This window comes from Anopheles stephensi, chromosome 3, assembly GCF_013141755.1.
Source record: "Anopheles stephensi strain Indian chromosome 3, UCI_ANSTEP_V1.0, whole genome shotgun sequence".
Taxonomy (NCBI): domain Eukaryota; kingdom Metazoa; phylum Arthropoda; class Insecta; order Diptera; family Culicidae; genus Anopheles; species Anopheles stephensi.
The window spans coordinates 16897234-16915472 of NC_050203.1; the positions used below are offsets into that span (position 1 = coordinate 16897234).

General features: G+C 50.4%; 3 protein-coding genes and 1 non-coding gene across 9 annotated transcripts; 1 reads left to right on the top strand and 3 right to left on the bottom strand.

Annotated features, from left to right (window-relative positions):
• The first annotated feature begins 94 nt into the window (after positions 1 to 94).
• On the top strand, positions 95 to 5069 carry LOC118509896 (ARF GTPase-activating protein GIT1). Its single transcript, XM_036051144.1, has 6 exons — positions 95 to 801; positions 873 to 1549; positions 1626 to 1868; positions 1934 to 2203; positions 3190 to 3368; positions 3438 to 5069. Exons 1-6 carry the CDS (start codon positions 744 to 746, stop codon positions 4117 to 4119), a joined length of 2109 nt encoding a protein of 702 aa, XP_035907037.1. The 5' UTR covers positions 95 to 743; the 3' UTR covers positions 4120 to 5069.
• A 2234-nt stretch (positions 5070 to 7303) lies between these two features.
• LOC118509898 (dynein light chain 4, axonemal) lies at positions 7304 to 8440 on the bottom strand. 6 transcript variants are annotated; one of them, XM_036051147.1, is made up of 4 exons: positions 8303 to 8440; positions 8027 to 8158; positions 7757 to 7840; positions 7304 to 7579 (listed from the first exon to the last, which is right to left on the bottom strand). In XM_036051147.1, exons 2-4 carry the CDS (start codon positions 8093 to 8095, stop codon positions 7415 to 7417), a joined length of 318 nt encoding a protein of 105 aa, XP_035907040.1. In that variant the 5' UTR covers positions 8096 to 8158; positions 8303 to 8440; the 3' UTR covers positions 7304 to 7414. The 6 variants fall into 6 exon arrangements, with proteins under 6 accessions (XP_035907040.1, XP_035907042.1, XP_035907046.1 ...); XM_036051149.1 differs by having other exon boundaries at positions 8027 to 8133; positions 8303 to 8429; XM_036051153.1 differs by having other exon boundaries at positions 8027 to 8124; positions 8303 to 8392.
• Positions 8441 to 8931: 491 nt separating this feature from the next.
• On the bottom strand, positions 8932 to 9003 carry Trnae-cuc. The gene has a single exon. It is a non-coding gene; the product is annotated as a tRNA-Glu (tRNA).
• Positions 9004 to 9469: 466 nt separating this feature from the next.
• Positions 9470 to 18198, bottom strand: LOC118509894 (pre-mRNA-processing-splicing factor 8). Its single transcript, XM_036051141.1, has 8 exons — positions 18041 to 18198; positions 17512 to 17804; positions 16661 to 17423; positions 16458 to 16583; positions 15283 to 16144; positions 14359 to 15183; positions 14088 to 14280; positions 9470 to 13788 (listed from the first exon to the last, which is right to left on the bottom strand). The coding sequence occupies exons 2-8, from the start codon at positions 17792 to 17794 to the stop codon at positions 9650 to 9652; spliced, it is 7191 nt and encodes a 2396-aa protein (XP_035907034.1). The 5' UTR covers positions 17795 to 17804; positions 18041 to 18198; the 3' UTR covers positions 9470 to 9649.
• Positions 18199 to 18239: the final 41 nt, after the last annotated feature.

Consider the following 18239-nt stretch of genomic DNA (forward strand, 5'->3'; position numbering starts at 1 on the left):
ACGGAAAACACCATTCTTCGCCATCAACCACACAGTCGCATCGCTCAATCCAACCCTGCAGAACGGTAGGCGCCGTAGGCCGGAGGGCATGCGAGGCGCGGTCGCGGTTGTGTCAAAACATTCAGTAGGTGTGTAGTTTGGTGTTTTTTTTTTTCTTCCCCTGTCGTTGCTTCTAAACATAGAACAGCGTATGAAAAAGGAAGCAACGCAAAGCAGCAACATCTCGAAAAATGGCGACCTACGTAGTGGTGCAGAGAACCTCGCTGGCCTTATAGAACCGAACCGCCAACCACCACGGCACAGCTACACAGCCTCTGCGTGGGTGCATAACCGTGCCATACTGCAGACTGATTCATTGGGATCGGAGCATCGGCCATATCGTTTGTGTGTGTACTGCTGCTGCACAGCATCTGATATTCATTGATGATCGAGCGCGCTTGTGGATTGTGGCTAGGCTTCTGCAACCTGTTTTTGGCTAGCTGCCTGGCTGCATTTTTCTTCCCCTTGACCGTGGTGCACTCTTGCCTGGTGAAACAAAACGGGTTTGTCGGTCCGTGAACGCTACTCCGAGATCTCCACCCCGTTCCGCCGATGATCTAGTATACCATCCTGCTGGTCTATAATAACGGTTTCCTCTCTGGTCCAGTGCTGCATTTGCTCAACAAACGACAATTTGATAAGCAAACAGTATTTAGCAGCATCGCTTAGAAAAGGGAAGCGAGAGTCGCTAATATAAAACCACAATGTCACGTGCTAAATCGCGCATACAAACGGACGTTTGCGGGGACTGTGGTAGTGCGGGTAAGTTGGGGTTGTGTGTTTGTTTTCCTTTTCTCCATAATTATACGGCAATCATTCTCCCACCTTTGCAGATCCTTCCTGGGCATCGATCAACCGTGGCATACTGCTGTGTGCCGACTGCTGCTCGATCCATCGCAGTCTCGGCCGGCACATCTCGCAAGTGAAATCCCTACGCCAGGGCAGCTGGCAACCGTCGGTGCTGAACTTTGTCAACCAGCTGAACGCACACGGTGCCAACAGCGTGTGGGAACATCTGCTGCTCGATTCGGCAGCTCCGAAAAGCTTGAAGCGCAAACCAACTCCCAAGGATGCGGTACACCCGACCAAGGCAGACTTTATCCGGGCCAAGCACGTTCAGCTAGCGTACGTCCTGAAGCCTACATTTCAAGCCGAAGAGGGTAGCAGTTTGGAGCTGGAGCTAAGCAAACAGCTGCACGCCAGTGTGCGTGCCGGGAACTTAGAAACTTCCCTGCGATTGCTCGTCCAGGGAGCCGATCCCAATTTCTATCACGAAGATAAAGGTTCCACCCCGCTGCACGTGGCCGTAAAGTCGGGCCAGCTGTCCCAGATCGAACTGCTGCTGGTGTACGGAGCGGACGTAAATGCACTGGACGCACAGGGAAACACACCGCTCGAGTTGGCCAAACAGGCGAAGCACAGTGTCATTGCGGAACGTTTGCTGGAGGTGATGTACGAGGTTACCGATCGGCTGACGTTCTTTCTGATTGGCAAAAAACCAAACCATATGGTAAGTGTTTCGCCTCACATCTGGTTATTATTGCGTTACAATCAATTTCACAAATTTCGTTTCGTCCTTCCCACAGTCCGGCCAGCATCTCCTCATCCCTGGCCAGTCGAAGAAGGAGATGAGCGAACAGCTCAAAATTGCCCGCGGCAAGCTGCAGCTCGTCCCGAACCGCATGTTTGAGGAGCTGGTAATGGATCTGTACGATGAGGTGGATCGTCGCGAGACGGAAGCAATATGGGCCACGAGCGCCCTGAACCCAGACTCCGGAGCTGTGCCGTTTCTTCCCACCAATCCGCATCTGAGTGCCACAAGGAATCAGGTAGGCTTGCTTCCCAGTACGATGCATGGACGGTATCTAATGCGTCGCGTTGCTCTTTTGCTCAGGGACGTCAAAAGTTGGCCCGCTTCAGCCAGCAGGAATTTGCCGGGCTGCTGATGGACGTACTGCTCGATGCACACCGCCGCCAGAATATGGCCAACCTGCGCCCGATCGATGGACCGTTGCCCGTTGGTTTGGCACAGCTAAAGGCGGCCGCACTAGCTCCGGCCCTGGGTGGTGGTATCCGCGATTCCAATCTCTCGGACGATGAGCCACTGTACGATGCGGTCGCGTCGGACGATGATTATGCTGCGTTGGCGCCGGTAGCGCAACAGGTAAAGCTCCTTATGCGCCAGAAAAAATCCGTACTCAATCATAACAACAGCTTCGGTTGAATGGGCGGTGGTGGTGGTCGGGTTTTGTGTGTGTGTTTTGCCACCGACAATCACTCGCAATGAGGAAACGCATAGGAACGGGAAAAATAGATCATTACAACACGACGTAGTTCTAGTTCCTAGCCCAACAAAAAAAAAATCGTTTGCATCGAACAACGCTAACAACATTACTAACATGTGATATTAACTTAATCGTAGAAAGGTAAACCCAGGTCAACGAGGTGCGAGGAACAGGGGAGAGAAGGTGGAGGGAAGCTTTTAAGGGGGGGACGGGACAAGAGTACTTAAATTCGCTTCGCGAGAGTTGCTTAGATGTTACATGTGCTCCGTACTAATATACTCTCATCAATCACCAGGACGTGATCGTTTCATCCCTATTTACATATACTACTGCTGATGCTACTACCACTACTTCTACTATTAATGCTCATCTTCATGTTCTAACATACCAAAGCTGCATACCAACATTCTCATTGTGCCACTGTGCTCATCTAGCGCCGATGATATACCGTGAAGATGTAACTAAAAGACAGCCAATGTGTTTCGAAAGTAATATGGTGGTTTCCGGGCATTTTTAACACAAACACAACACACCGTCATCCGTCCGTACTGTAGTTTGATAATGTAAAGTGTTTACTGCTGAAACCGGGCAACTAACCGAATCAATAAACTCTGGTAGTCTGTCCTGCTGTCCTTGCGCACATTACTAACCTTCTTCCCATTCATCGTTATTTGCATGTTTGTGATGTTTGTTGTTACACATACTCATCATCTTCTATGTGTGTCTACTATCCGTAAGTTGTTCGTTCTAACGTTCTAACGTTACCTTAACACTTCTAACTGGACCGCTTTGAGCCGGAATGTATCGGTAATATTTCAATCGGCATTGCCCCTTTTTATCCCCCGTTGCGGTCCGTCCACCCTAGGCCCTAGTAAACAAATCGTCACCGGCGGCCGTTTCCAACGTGGAGGTGGAAACGTTGCGCCAACGGGTACAGGACCAAGAGCTGACCATACACGAGCTGCGCAGCATGATACAAAAGCTGGCCTCGGAAAACAATCAGCTTAAATCGACCATCGACACGAAGGACCACGAGGTGCAACTGTAAGTAGAACGGAAATGCACTAATACCGATGCGCTTGTGTAATTTACATTCTTTAACCTCTGTTTTAGTCGCATCGATTCCCACCTGAACGGGTCCGGTACGAGCGAAGGTTCCCCGGAACGGGATCCCAACACGCAGGAAGCGAGACAAGCGGCTGCAGCGGCTGCTGCTGCTGCTGCATACGCCAAACGACCGGTCAGTATGTACGAAACGCGTCAAACGCCACGCGACGAAGGACGGCCCCCGATTACGCAAAGCCTCTACTCGATGGCACCGGCAGCGAGTGGTGCGATGGACCCGCCGGCATCCGGCAACGTGAACGGTACCGGCCAGTTGCCCTCGTTCGAGGAGGTTAAACGCCGTACGGATCTCGTTGCCCGGCGCATCAAGGATCTGTTTGCCGCCATGAAGGATCTATCCCAGCGGGAAGCGTTCGTCCCGAGCGCGGAACGCATCCGGCTAGCCGTGATCGATCTGATGGCACTGTTTCCCGCCTCGCTCTGTGCAAGCGAATCGGTTCGCGGTGCCCTGCAGCAGCTTAACTTCCACGGTAACCTTATCCAGGCGGAGTGTGCCCGGCTGCAGCAGTGTTTGGCGGCCGAGGGTGCGACCGTACCGAATGGTGCCAGTACGGGCAAACCGTTGGCCGATAGTATTCAGCAGAGCATGGAGCAGGTGCGTGGCTGTGCGTACGATCTGGCGATGTCGACCAAAATTCTCATCACGCATCTGCAGCAGCAGTCTTCTTAGCTGTTTTGGATGTTGGGTGACGAAGTGACCAACGGTCGGTTTAACATTTTTCACACCCATCTTTGTACTCACCATTTACGAACAAAAAAGAAAAAAAGCAAAGGGGAAACTGTTTTTCCCCCCCGGTTTCTTAAGGCATCTTAACCAGCAAAACCTCTCTTTTCGACGGCAGCTAATTACCACCCCAGTGAGGGAACCAAACCCCGAACGCCCATTCGCACAACCCGTTTCCCCATAGGGACAGAGTCAGCACCCGAACAGTATTCGTAGTCAATCAAATGCTTTTCCCCGCCACACACGGTTTGCGGTTTTGCAATGCAATGCTCTAAACAAATGTTGCTTGCACGGTACGCATATCATTTATCCCCAAAGTGCCAAAAGAGGAACACACAGGTTAAACACTCTTACTGATTCCCTATCGAGGTGTACGCCATTTGCAATATTTGTACCAATCGTACAAACAATCATAGAAATCATGTTTTAATATATTTGAACCTGACCAATACGCCCGCTAGTTTAAAAGCCTCCATTAAAAATAGATTAATTTTAACAACAAACAGTGCGAACTACATCGTTGCTGTGAGCATTGAATGAGATTTTATAACGAATAATATTATGCTTCGTTTTGTGTTGTACTACTACTACTACTACTACAAACCGAGCATGACAATAAGATTGGAGGGCCGATTTGCGGGTTTGCTCAAAGGGTTTTCTTTTGCAAACAAACAAAATAATATAGCTGCAATTATATACAAATCGTATTGAATGTTTTTCTACCGCTCGAAAACTCCATGAAACGGTACAGTAACATTACACGCTAGAAGTATTTATCAGCAGTTGCAATTTGTACGAGAGATATACATATTACCCTCTAAAACAATCAATGATGTTTATATAAAATAACAAATGGACGATTAAAACAGGGTTGTACCTGGCGCGGCATTTCTAAATGAGTGTTTGAATTTATTTGCCTTATTTAATTGCATTCTTTAATCTGGGCCTCCAAATCCCTGCCGAACCGTTCCCCTGCAGTGAAGACTACGGTACGGTATGATTAAGTCTAGTAAGCCAGAAATGGCAGGCATGGCACCCAAGAGGACGTCAGGGGCCAAGAAGGAAGAAGCAGAGTCTAGCTCTCCATTAGTCGTCCCTCCAAAGAGTCTAACAAGCGTTACTTAGTCACAACGACTAATGTAAGGATATAGAACAACAAGATCTACTACCAAGGGATATCTAGCAAGAGACCCGTGACTTGTTTAACTTTGATCAGGTGTAGCTTATTTGTGGAAGTCAAATACTGATTTCAGCAGAGACATTGTACAGATAGATGACCGCACCTTTGAAGTCGTCCAAAAGCATCTACCCATCTAGGGTCAAAATTCTGCACCGAAAATAACATTGATGTTGAGTTGCGCGCCAGGGAGCTGGCTGCCAACCGGTCTCTAAATACCTGTCGCGACGGACGAAGCTGGGACTGTACAGAACATTTATAGTCCCAGTACTCACATACGCCGCTGAGACATGGGCTCTGTCCAACTCTGGCGAAACCCGCTTAGCCGCGTTCGAGAGGAAGATGATCAGAACGATTTCTTGGCCCCGGATGTGTGGAGGAGCCGCTACAATGACGAGCTCTATGAGCTGTACGATAATTTCACCATCGTGCAGCGATTAAACTCACCAGGCTCCGGTGGCCTGGTCACGTCATGAGAATGACAACGGACAACGCAGCGCGTAAAGTCCTTTTAGGCCGTCCACACGGACAGAGGAGAAGTGATAGGCCCATATTGAGAAGGAGAAATGGCGTTCATGCGTCCGCCAGAACAGCCAGGATAACGGATTGGCAGACGACGGCGCTAAACTGTGAGCGGTATCGAGGATTGTTGCAGCAGGCCGAAAGACCGCGATGCGGTTGTAGCGCCTGATAGGTAAGTAAGTAGGTGATCGCACTTTTGAAGTTGTGGAGTTCACCTATCTTTGTTGGATAGCTCGAATTGAGGGAACCAGCTCAGGGGCCTTCTCCTATCCAAAATGCGGTGAAGGTCTGGAAGCTGTACACAGGTCTGAAGGAACTATGAACTATTTCGGCCATGCATTTGGAACAGTTTTATGATCTATAGCTGTAATATTGTGCAGCGAATAACACTCTCCAGGCTATTGCTGATCTTGATGTGATCATGTCATAAGAATGGCACCAAACAACCCTCGAAGCTCGTACAATCCTTTCGAGCCGTCGAGTGAAGCAAAAGTATCTTAAATTCCTGGACGTGTTAAATCGTTAAAAGCTTCCTATCGTCTCCTAGTACTGCTGTGGACTCCTTTCACCGTCCTCAAGTCTGGACTCTATTTAAATGATATTTACACTATAATAACTAGTACACTACATGAGGAAACCTGTTGTCGTGATGGCAGCAATGGCAGCTAAGCTACTTGTGCTAGAACTACATGTGCATAGACCCGAAGCAAAGAAAACTCTACACTACGGCAGGCGAACGAACCAAAACGGCACGGCGACAGTGTTCAGATAGACTTAGGGCAGGTCACACGCACACTTCGGTCAGTTTTGGTGTGAATCCTTGCTTCATTCATTGATCAGCACAAACAACAATGACGCTGTAAGGCGCAGATTAGAGTAGAATAGCATTGCAGAACGTGAGAAACGGGGTGGGGGTAGTGGCAAGCGGGAACCGCGTTGCATCCATGGTCGGGAAAACATACGTTCTGCTGCACGGGGCAACATCCCGTCAAACGTTCCGAGTTCTCGCGCACCACAGATGCAGCACCCGGCGTTCCCGCCCCACTGTTCATTTACAAACGTGACGCGCGCCTGTTCCTGCTTATTGCTGTACATTATTGCTTTTCTTTAGTAGTGTTCGGGTTCGTGAGTGATTTCGTTGCCGAATTATGGTACATCTGTACATCATATTTATATACACCAGACCCAGAGAGAGAGAGAGGGAGAGAGTATGTACAGGATGGGTTGTTTTTGCCGTACCCGAAGTGCAAATAAGAAGGACCGTTTTTTTTTTCTATACAAGGTATGGACACTTTATACAAACACACGTGTGTGCAGTTTTGCTTTTGAATTTAGACATTTTTACAAGATGGAGGAAAGTTGTAGGGAAATACCAGGGAAAAGAAGGGAATCGTTCACAAGGATCTTTGCAGGTGGACAACAGCAATCAAATTAACAAATCGCTATCAACAGCCGGTATGTGTATTTATCTGGCTCATATTCCAATTCCAATTTACTGATGTATGACTACTTAAGCACAAAAAAAGGAAACAACGAACGAGTCTAGGAACACTTCCACAGTACGATCGCCAAATTGCCACCGAAAAACAGATACAGTATGTTCTTCGTTTCGTACGACACCTCGTACCCGAAACCTTCGCCGACGACCACATGCCAGAAGGTGCCAAACTTTTTGTCCATCAGCTCTTTAATCGTTTTGGCCGCAACCTACGCCCGCCCAAAGGTTTACCGCACCATTGGGACGTTGGGACAAAAATAAAAACAGGATTGTTATATTGTAGCGATTTTGTACGGTTGATCGGTTGGTTTTCAGGATTGGACTCGGGGAATCGGGGACGGAATCGTAATTTGGTGCAGAGCAACACCAATCGGTGTTCACATTACCTCGTAGTTTTGTGCGTATTTCTCACACGCTGTAATGCTCAATTCTATCGCCTCGGCTCGGACATCGTCATTCATATCGGAAAACTGGCCCCGGCAACGTTGGTGGTGGTGGTGGAGTGGTGGTAAGTTGAGATTGTGGTAGTATTAGTGCATTGAGTGCTTGGGATGCAACAGGAGTATTCGAACGGAATACACTTCAAGAAGCATTTGGCCAACTACTGTACCAACTAGCTGGAATCCAAACTACAGAAGGTGTGCACGTGTACGTACCTTTACCAGCGGATAAACATGGACAATCTTTTTGTCCGCCTCACCTTCTGCCTTCGGTTGGTCCTCCATGCTCGGTGTCCTTCGGTGACGCGTTTACTCTTCTTCAGCTAAAAATCGTAAGTAAAGGAATTGCTAAAACTTCTAATTAGAACAACCATAGCAGAGCTACTTGCACTTCCAGCACACCGGGTGAGGGTGAAATATTGGGGTAACTTCTCACATTACCTCAGAGCTATACTTAATGAGGTCCTTATGCTATATATCAGTCCAACTAACCTCAAAATTGCAATATTTTGCACACAAAAAAAAGTACCAAATAAATCAGAACTCTCCGAACTCCGAACGTCATGCAACCAAACGTACTACTAGATCCTGCTGCTGCTGCTGCTCGGAATCTCCCTTCAAACATCGACTTATTTATCGTGGCGTTGCCATGGTGACTCATCCACAGCAGGTGACTCTCCTCCTTTCCGCAGGGATTCCCGCTCATGGCGGCATTCTTGACCGGCTCCTCGGGTGGTTGTTATGGTTGCCGGTAGAGAATGTTTACCGTACGGGCGCACACATGCGCAGTAAGCCGGGGCATCCAGAATCTTCCTCGCATGTCCTCCGGGCATGGGGAACGGGTGTAAAAGCCTTGAACGAATTCAACTATTCCGAGCACGTGTGCAAGAACGTCCTTTTCTTAACACAACCCCCTCCTTTCGATGACGGGCCTGTGTCCCGTTTGGTTTTCGGTGCCACAGGGAAAAGGGATCCCGAAACGATGAGAGGAGGATGGCTAAGAATATATTTGATTCAATCTATTAAATATTATCATGATTGTCGTTACGCGTGAGGTTAAGCTAGGGGATGGTTCAGGGTTTCACCCTAAAAACAGAATGTTGATAAAAAAAGACTCGCTTTTCCCATACCGGGAATCGAACCCGGGCCTTCCGGGTGAGAGCCGGATATCCTAACCACTAGACAATATGGGACTTGTGAATGACCACCGTCCGGTGATGACCAGATCGCAGTGATCATAGATCTGAAAGCAGTGGCTTACTTACGAAAACTTACCAGGAATAATGTATAATTCTGTGGAATATCCGTATTGGTAAATTATTTACAATAAATTGCAAAAACAAAGGGGTTCTCATGTAGGACACATTAAAAATACAGCCAGAGAAAAGTAAGCTCTTCTGTCGAAACTTTATTTTAAGAAGTATTTTACAATGTTAAACAAAATAAATTCATTTCCGAACTTGAATTTGAACCTTAAAATATAGACCATTTGTTATTGAAAAAATAGTAAAAATAAACACTGATTTTAATTATAAATTCTTAAATTTTGTGGGAAAAATGAAAGAACAGTCCAAAACTATATAAAAAAGAAAAATATTACCAAAATTGTCTATCTTCTTAAAGAGAGTAAAAAGAAGAAAAAGAAAACACACACACACATCATATATTGACGTACGTACAATATATTATTCGCCCTTATAATCATATCAGTGTCACACATGCGAACGAATTGACCGTTCCATTACATTACACACATACTGTTAACCTCTACGTAAGTTGCGGAGCTCTAAAGTTCTAAAAATGTCACGACGACCCTTACTCTCTCTCTCTGTCCCGTACCTAACCGAACATGTCCTCCCGGTCGGCCCCATTACCATCGCCACCCTCCTCCAAGCTGGAAAACAGCAAAAAGTGTGACGGCCGATGTATTTCGTGGTAAAACTCTTTCGGATTGGCGAGCTGCAGCTCGTACTTCATGTTCGGATCGTGCCGTACGCCCATAAAGTTGTAGTTCCAGCTACCCTGGGCCGGCACCATAAAGAACCCAAGGAACTTGTTCGACAGCAGCATCTGCACGCGTTCGTAGTGCGACGGCAGATAGCCCTTCGGGTTGTTGCCCTTGTCCGTGTTCTTGTGGCCCCACTCGTACCCGGACGGGGTCAGCTTGTACGCGGTCAGCGAACACGACCCTGGCGTAAACGAGCAGGTGATGATGATCGTCTTCTCCCCGTCCCAGGTGGGATTTTCCGACATGATGCGGGCGTGCGTCGTAATGTCCTGCGGCGAGAGCTGCGGCAATTCGTTCGGTTGCGTGTGGATCCATCCGAGCGGTTCCATGTCCTTCAGATACTGGTGGGCCGGGAGCGTACACGGTAGATTGATCTGCTGATGCGTACCCCATTGCGGGGGCATCACTATGCACCGGATCTCCTTCACCTGCGGATTGTCCGGTGGGCTTACACCGTACAGATAGCCAGCGATCTGGGCCCGCAGGTCGGAAATGGTGACAAACTTCTTGAGCACGTTCTTCGGCAGAATGTACGTGTAGCCCGTTTCCTTAATGTCGTCCGAGCTGACGTAGATGTGATTGGTGCGCAGATGGAGATTGGTGGCGGAGATCGCACGCACGCGCCATTCGGTCTTCGAGCTGAACGTGGTCGTCTCGTAGTTGCTCGTGGTTGAGGTAATAATTTCGTCACCGTGCTTGTTCGTGGTGCGGGTCGTCGTTGCCGTCAGCTGCGATTGTTCCTTCGTCTGTTTCTCGATCTCGGCAATCTGCTGCCGTTGGGCGGATGGGGCGGAAATCTCCATGCCGAGAATGATGTCACGAATTTCCGACTGCGTCAGCGACGCTACGTTCACGTTGTTCTTCTTGCCGTAGTCGGCCAGGATCAGATCCTTCAGCTGTACCTCCACCTTGATCCACTCCTCGTCCGTCAGCGTCGGCCAGATGTGGTGCGCCTCGGTAACGGTCGTTTTGTCCGGCTTCAGGATCACCTTCGTGCGCTCCGTGTTGACGTGCAGCGCGCGCAGGATCAGGATCAATCGCGAGAAGGCCGTGTAGGACGAGATCGTCTTCAGCCAATCGTCGTACAGATTGAACAGCACCATCTGCGGTTCGGTTGCCTTCAGGATCAAATCACCAAACTTCTCCACCTTCAAGCACGCCTGGAACGGTAGCTGCAGCTCCGAACCCTTGATGACAATGTTCGGGAAATCGAGCAGATGCACCTCCAGCGGGTCCAACATTCCCTTGCGCGTTACGATAATCTGTTTCGGCTGTTCTTCTACCGGCAGCGAGCGAATCAAGGCCGCCACCTCTTCAGCCGTCTTCCACTTGGCCAACTGACCCAAACGCTTCTGGCCGGCCCACACCGACGTGTGAATAATCTTCAGGAACAACTGTCCCGTGCGCGGATTAAAGATGAAAATTGCCCCGTTGATTGGTTTCGTGGTCAGGTTACCCTCAAACGTCTTGTGGATCGTCACCCGGTACACGTTCGTATCGTCCACGAACCAAATGATCTGGTTCGAGAACAGCTCGCCATAGTTCTGCGAGCTCAGGTAAGGTTCGGTCGGCTCGGAACTGTACAGCTGCAGCGCCTTGCGGATACGTTCGCGCAGCACGTACAGTGCCGGGTTAGCCTTCATGATCTTAGCCATTGCCTGCTGAATCAGCGGCTTGCAGCCCGGGAACCAGTTGCCGTACGCACTGTGCAGATTGTACGCCAGATCGATCGCGATCAGCACGCCGGTCGGCGACGGATAGATCGACATGTTGTCGGTCGTGTAGTCGAGGAACTTGGCGCGTGCGTAACGCTCAATGTCGTGCGAATCGTAATCACCCCACCGGAGCTGCACATCGATCCAGAACTTCTGCGTCGTGGTGTTGTCCATCGTGTCCTTCGTGTCCGCTAGCAGCGACGGTCGCGAAACGTTCCATTTGTACGCCGGGAACAGCAGAATGTCCGCACAGGAAGAGTTCATCTTGTACGACTTGCGCGGATGGATCGTCTCCTTCTGGACCGTTTCGATTTCGAGCGCGTCCAGCTCCTGATCAAACACCTGGCACAGATCCATCACGATCGATTCGTGTATCTTCTGCCACAAGTGCGCACGGAAGATTTGGATGAGCGAAATCTTGAGCGTCGGTATCTTGCCGTGCATGAAAATGCCGGTCAAATCAAGCTGCACCTGGAAACCGACGTACACGTTGGCGCGATTGATCGTCGGTGACCACCAGAGCGTGAAGCGACGGTTCGGGATCTGGTTCAAACCGGACCGTTGGGCGTTCGTGAGCTTCTTGTACTTCATCGACTCCTCGAACCCGGACGCCTTCTCCCAGAACAAACCCTCCCAGGTGGGGAAGTAGGTGCCCTTGAACAGCGTGTGCTCCAGAATGCCCTCCACGCCACCGAGCGCCTGTATCATGTCCGTGCGATAGTTGTTCAGATTCCACAGCTTACCGTCGTGGCGCTGATGCGTCCACCAGAACGGGTTCTGCTTCAGCACCTGGTACTGCTTAAACTCCGTCCGGATGCGCCATCCCTTGTCGTACGCCAGCGTGTGCCGATCCTTCTGGAACAGTGTGTTGATGCGCGGAATACCACGATCCCAGCTGTCCTCCAAGTCTTCCAACGTCAACCGCCGGTTCTGGGCGTTCGCCTCCTGGCGCTTCAGCGCGTACTCGGCCCAAACGCGCTGCGAATCGATAAACTCACTTTCCCACGGCTGAATGTAACGGTACAGATTCGGAATCAGCTGATCCTCGTCGTGCGACATACCGGAGCGGAAGTGCGTGATGCCCACATCCGTCTGCTTCGACCAGCGCAAATCCGACTGTGGGATGAGCACGTGGCCCATACTCAGCATGCCCAGCCCGCCCAGCTCCTTCGGCGTGTAAAACACGACCGGCGGGAAACGGGAAGGCATTTTCGAGTTCAATCCAATCTTGATACGCGTCTGGATCTTGTTTTCACACTTCACCAGCAAATCCAACAGCTCCTGCGTGTTAACGACCGCCTCCCGGAAGTACGTCATCAAACCGATCAGGGCCGTGTTCCACTTGTTGACAATCTTCGTGAACGTCGTCGAACCCGATGCCATCAGAATCTGCCGCACGCGGTTGTGGAAGCGGCTGAGCGATTCGTCATCCACCCGCAGGAAGCACTGGGCCGTACGTTCCTTCGTGACCTCGTTCTGCAAATTCCACACCCCGTCGCGGTGCGTAAACTCATCGTTCTGCGTGCGACACTTGGGCAGAATGCGACACTCGAACCCGGACATGTTGAACAGCAGGTTGGGATTGTCCTTCGAGTACACCGACACGAACGTGTTGTCCCACTGGACGGTCGTGACCGAGCGCGGCAAACGGTTCTTAATGTCCCAAAACACGGCCCGGCCCAAGTTGACGTCGTGCTTCATCAGCCGCATGCGGGCATCCCGTGGCCAGCACTTTTTGTTGTTGTACCCCACAATGTTCTCATTGTTCGGATCGGGATGCTCGGTCAGATAGCGCTGTATCAGATCGCGTGCCTCCTCCGCCGTGAAGCGGAAGAATATGTGTATGCGATCCACGTACCGGCAGTACAGCCGGATCGGGTGGCACGCTTCCGTCGCGACGTCCTGGAACGTGAGGAAATCGTTCGGCATCTGGGGCGGGCCGGCCATTTCACTTGCGCGCTGCAAACCGAGCACCAGCAGATCCAACACCAGCCCGTAGTATTGCGCGACGAACGACGCGAACTGGAGACCGCGGATGATGCCGTAGCTGTTCGTGTGGTTCATGTCCTTGTAGTTGATCACCACGTTGTTCTTGGCGGTCATGTAATCGGCAATGTTGTGATCCACGATCAGACGCAGCAGACGATTGAGCAGCGTCAAATCGATCTTTTCGTACAGCTTTTCGAAGCGCGACTCGAGCAGCACGTTGCATTCGCCCTCCGAAACGTCCCACACGTCCTGCAGATTGTTAATGCCTGGGATGGAAGCGTGAATGGGGAATCATAATTAGTACACATTTAAGTGGAAAATCAATAACTCATTAATTCGTCAATTTAGCCTCGCCTAATGCCATCCTTCACGTGATCGCTTGCGTGTCGAGTACAGGAGATGTCAATCGGAAACACCGCCAGCGTGAGGTTTGCAACAAGGGGATGAACTTCAACTGTAAAATCTCATTGTCACAAAGCACACGCCGGCAATGTCCAATGCAGCATTTGCGCCTCTGGGATGATTATTTGGGTATTCGTCGAATCAGTTACAAAAACCTCCATACCTTGACACCATTTGTAGACGAGCAGTGGCGGTGGTTCCGTATCGCTCGGCTTAATCCACGGTGGAAACAGACGCCGCTTGTCCGCCTCGTACCACAGATACTGATCCAGGTACGCGTCGGTAATCTTTTCAAGCGGCTCCACATCGTACACCGGAATCAGGTGACTGTACAGGTCCATAAATTCAATTCCGGTCTGGAAATTCGTAAAGCAAACAGGTGCGTTATTAGTTGCCATTCGTCATAATGAGTCTCGGAGCAACTCGACACAAACCTCCTTAAATGCACGTTGCGTCAGCAGATGACGCTTAATTCTTGACAGCGCCTCGTGCGGATTATCGTACGCCTGCTCGATCAGTCCAAGCTCCTCGCGCTGGCTTTGATTCAACCGGGACTTCACGCTGTACGCTTCCTTCAGCCGTTCCAGCGCCAGAATCAGCAGCTTCGTGTCGTGCTTGTACGACAGCGGCGGGAACGGAATCGGTGCAAAGCGGCGCGATTCCAGCCAGTGCACGGTGGTCGTGTAGATCGCAACCGCTTCCTCGGGCGAAATGTACGGACCGTCCTTCAGGTAGTTGTGCTGCCGCTCCTGTTCCGCCTTCAGGTACAGGCGCGTCAGTCGGCCCAAATTCTTTTTGCACACCGTCTTGTCGACCGTCGCACCGCGTCGGATACGTTCGCGGTTGTAGTGGGCCGTGTTGGTCCACCAGTCGGCCTTCATCTTCACGTACCGCAGAATCATGTTTTCGATCGGAATCGGCAGCCCGGGCACCTTCCAGGGAATGTTCGCCTTCCAGCAACGCCACGCTTCGGACAGATGCTGCAGGATGGTACGGGCCTTGTTTTGCTTGATGCCTTCCGGCATCATGTCGACAATGTCGTGCATTACCGACGCTCGCAGCTCCAGATCGAAATGTGACTCGACGCGCTGCTTTGTGACCGTCTTGGCGACACCCTTCGAGTGGCGTCCTTCGAACTGACGGGACAGCAGATTTCCCAACCAACGCTCCAGCAGTGGGGTGATGCCGCGCATGAAGAACAGCCAAACACGCCAACCCGGTGCCCAGAAACCACAGCCAGGGCCCTTTCCGACTGGACCCTGCAACGAGACGCGTGAGAGAGAGAGAGAGAGAGAGAAGCAACAAATCAGTTCACATTGCAAACGAGCAAAGCATGGTCCCCGAAATAATCTTCTTACCGTGTTGAAGCGATAGTAGATAAGATGCTTCAGATCCTTGCACATACGAATCTGTCGCATCAGCTTGTACTTGTACCGGTACATGCCGGTCAGCTGGCCCACGTGAGCGAAAATGTACTGCAGCCCATCGGCCAGCTGGAACGCGTCGACGTTGTTCAGCCGATACTGCACGTGCGAATCAATAATCAGCTTGGTGAGGCGCAGAATTTCACGGCACAAGTGGAACGCATTACCGAACCGTGACTTCTTACGCTCCTTGGTGGTGAGCGTCTTCACTGGCTTCAGATTGAAATTGTAATCCAAATGCAGATAATTTAGATTTTTACGATGAATCAGCAAATTCAACATGTTGTACCCCTGGCGGCACACTTGCAATCCCGCCTCCACCCAATCCAGCGTGGTAGTCTGGAAGAACTTGGTTGCCTTGAAGGAACGGAACAGGTAACGCTTCTTCTGTGGTTTCGGCTTGCGGTGCTTCAGCGCATTCAGCACGTAGTACTTGAGCAGCTTCTGGTAGCTGACGCGCACCTTCACCGGGTGGCCCGGTGGGCAATGCTCTTTGTACCACGTTTTTACCAGCGGAATATCGATCGCTCGTCTGCACCGACCGGATCGCATGTTGAAGGGCCGGGGGGCCCAAAGCAGCGAAATACCGTTGGCCGTGTTGTCGGTGTAGAGCGGTGTGTCCTGCAGGAACGGTTGCACCTCTTCCGGCAGAATGAACTCTTCCTCATCGTCCGGCAGAATTTCGATCGATTTCACCGCATGCCGATGGGCGATCGGGTTGATCAGGGGATCGAAGTAGAAGGCGGGCAGATCCGGATCTTCTGTTTTGATGAACACCACGTTCGGAGCGTGGTACCTAAGGAAGGGAACGAAAAGGGGGGCTACATTAGGCGACATGTAAACGTGATCTTGAGGCAAACGAGCAATCGCGGTTTGAAATTTGTTTATGGACATTAGCGATCGCTTTAACGGCTTCATTCGAACGATCAACATTGGTACCATAATATTTTAAAACAATAAAACGCTTTTTTAGTAGTAAGACTAATTCTAATGGCTTATTGCTCTACCATCCAAGGTTGATCCGCGCATCGTATGAATCTTCGCTACGATCGTGTACAATGATGGAGAAATAAATGCAAATTGTAGGCAGGGAAACGTAAAGAACTCACCAGGAAAGATGCACAAAGTGTGGCATGTTGTTGTACAGATAGGGGAATGCGATACGATACTCTGTACGAATCGGCTGGCGAATGATGATCTTATTAATATCGTTGAACTCGTTCCAATCCTCGTCACTGCAGAAAAAAGGGATGCGAAAACGATTAATAAGCCACGTGTTTGGCACGACAATTCCTTCCCATTGCCAGCTTACCCCACGTTATGATCCTTGATGAGCGGTTCAAATTTCGGCCCACCAGGAATCGCCATATTCAGCGCTTTGGCCGTGAAGAAGCTTTTCGGATCGAACAGGTAGAAGAAATTGTCATCCACCAGATCCGTCAGCAACTGATTGCCCAAGCGATAGAGCGTCGCCATCTGTGGCAGCGTCAGGTTCCACTTCCGGTAGGTGGACCCATTTACGTGCGGTGTACCAATCAGCGGACGGTGCTCGTAAAACCAATCGTACACACTGCCATCTTCCTCCCCGTCCAGATCGATCTGGATCGCCTCGAGCGGTTCAACGTCCAGCACGTTGTCGGCGTAGTCCAGCGGCGGTTCCTCATCGTCGAACGGTGGGAATCGCATACGCTTAAAGTGCCGTCGATCACGCTTTTCACGGCGCATCATAATCCACATCGTACCCCACTGGGCAATGTACAGCGGTTCAATAACCCACGGAATCTCGTTCACGAATGTGATCGCACCGGTAATGTGGTACAGCACGGGCACGTCCCGGATCTGTTCCCAGGGCATGGGCATGTTTTCCAGCAGCTTCATCACCGCGTGCGGCATGTACTTGAGCGCCCCGAGATAGACACGCTTGTCGTGGCGGTACTTGCGGCTCGTCATATCGCCATGGTCGCGTATAATCTTACGGATGTGCTCCGGTGGCATGTCTTCCTTTTGGGCATCCACAAATCCAAACTTGCGCTTTTCCGCGAACCGTTTCGTCTGCAGCTGTTGCCATTTTTGTGCTGAATTTGCAAACAGGAGAAAAGTAAAAGAAATATTTCCATCACAAAAGTTGCCCCTTAAGAGTGTGTTTAATTTGTAGCAGCGCACCTTTTTCCTGCAGCTTTTCCTCCGTCAGTACTATGTCCGGTTTCGGTGGACCCGGCGGAATGTGTCCCATCGGCGGCATCTGCATCTGGTTCACTGCCATCTGCTGGGCGTGCATGTGAGCCTGTGCATGCTGATGCTGCTGCTGTTGTTGCTGTTGTTGCTGCTGGGCCTGGGCCTGTGCTTGCGCCTGGGCCTGGGCTTGCTGCACAGCAAACACTTGCTGCTGGGCTGCCATCATGTGGGCCCATTGATTGGGCGGTATCATGTATGGCGGAATCGCCATCTTGACGAATCTGGTTCGAGTAAATAAAAGTAAAAGGGAAGAGAAAAGGAAATCAACAACAAATCAACACATCCAACACAAATGTTTTCAAGCGCTGGACGCTGCGCCGTTCTCCTCCTATGGAGGTTGTGAAATTGGCCGCCATGATACACACTAGCGCTACGCACCCGGCCACAAACAAGCCACTTTTTCACCGCGCTTTTACACCTTTAGCCCGGGTGCGGTCGAGAAACCATTTATACTTACTTTCTTCCCTACCACTAGTGCTACACTTTTTCGTCACTTTTTGCCACTTTTGAGAGGTATTACTAATCGAATTTTGTTTAATAATTTTCACACTACGCAGTTCACGAGCTTTCTCGTTCCACAAATGACAGTTCCGTAAATCTGTGGCCAATTGTGATTAAGCAGGAGGATTGAGTACTTCAAACGTACAACCGCTTGG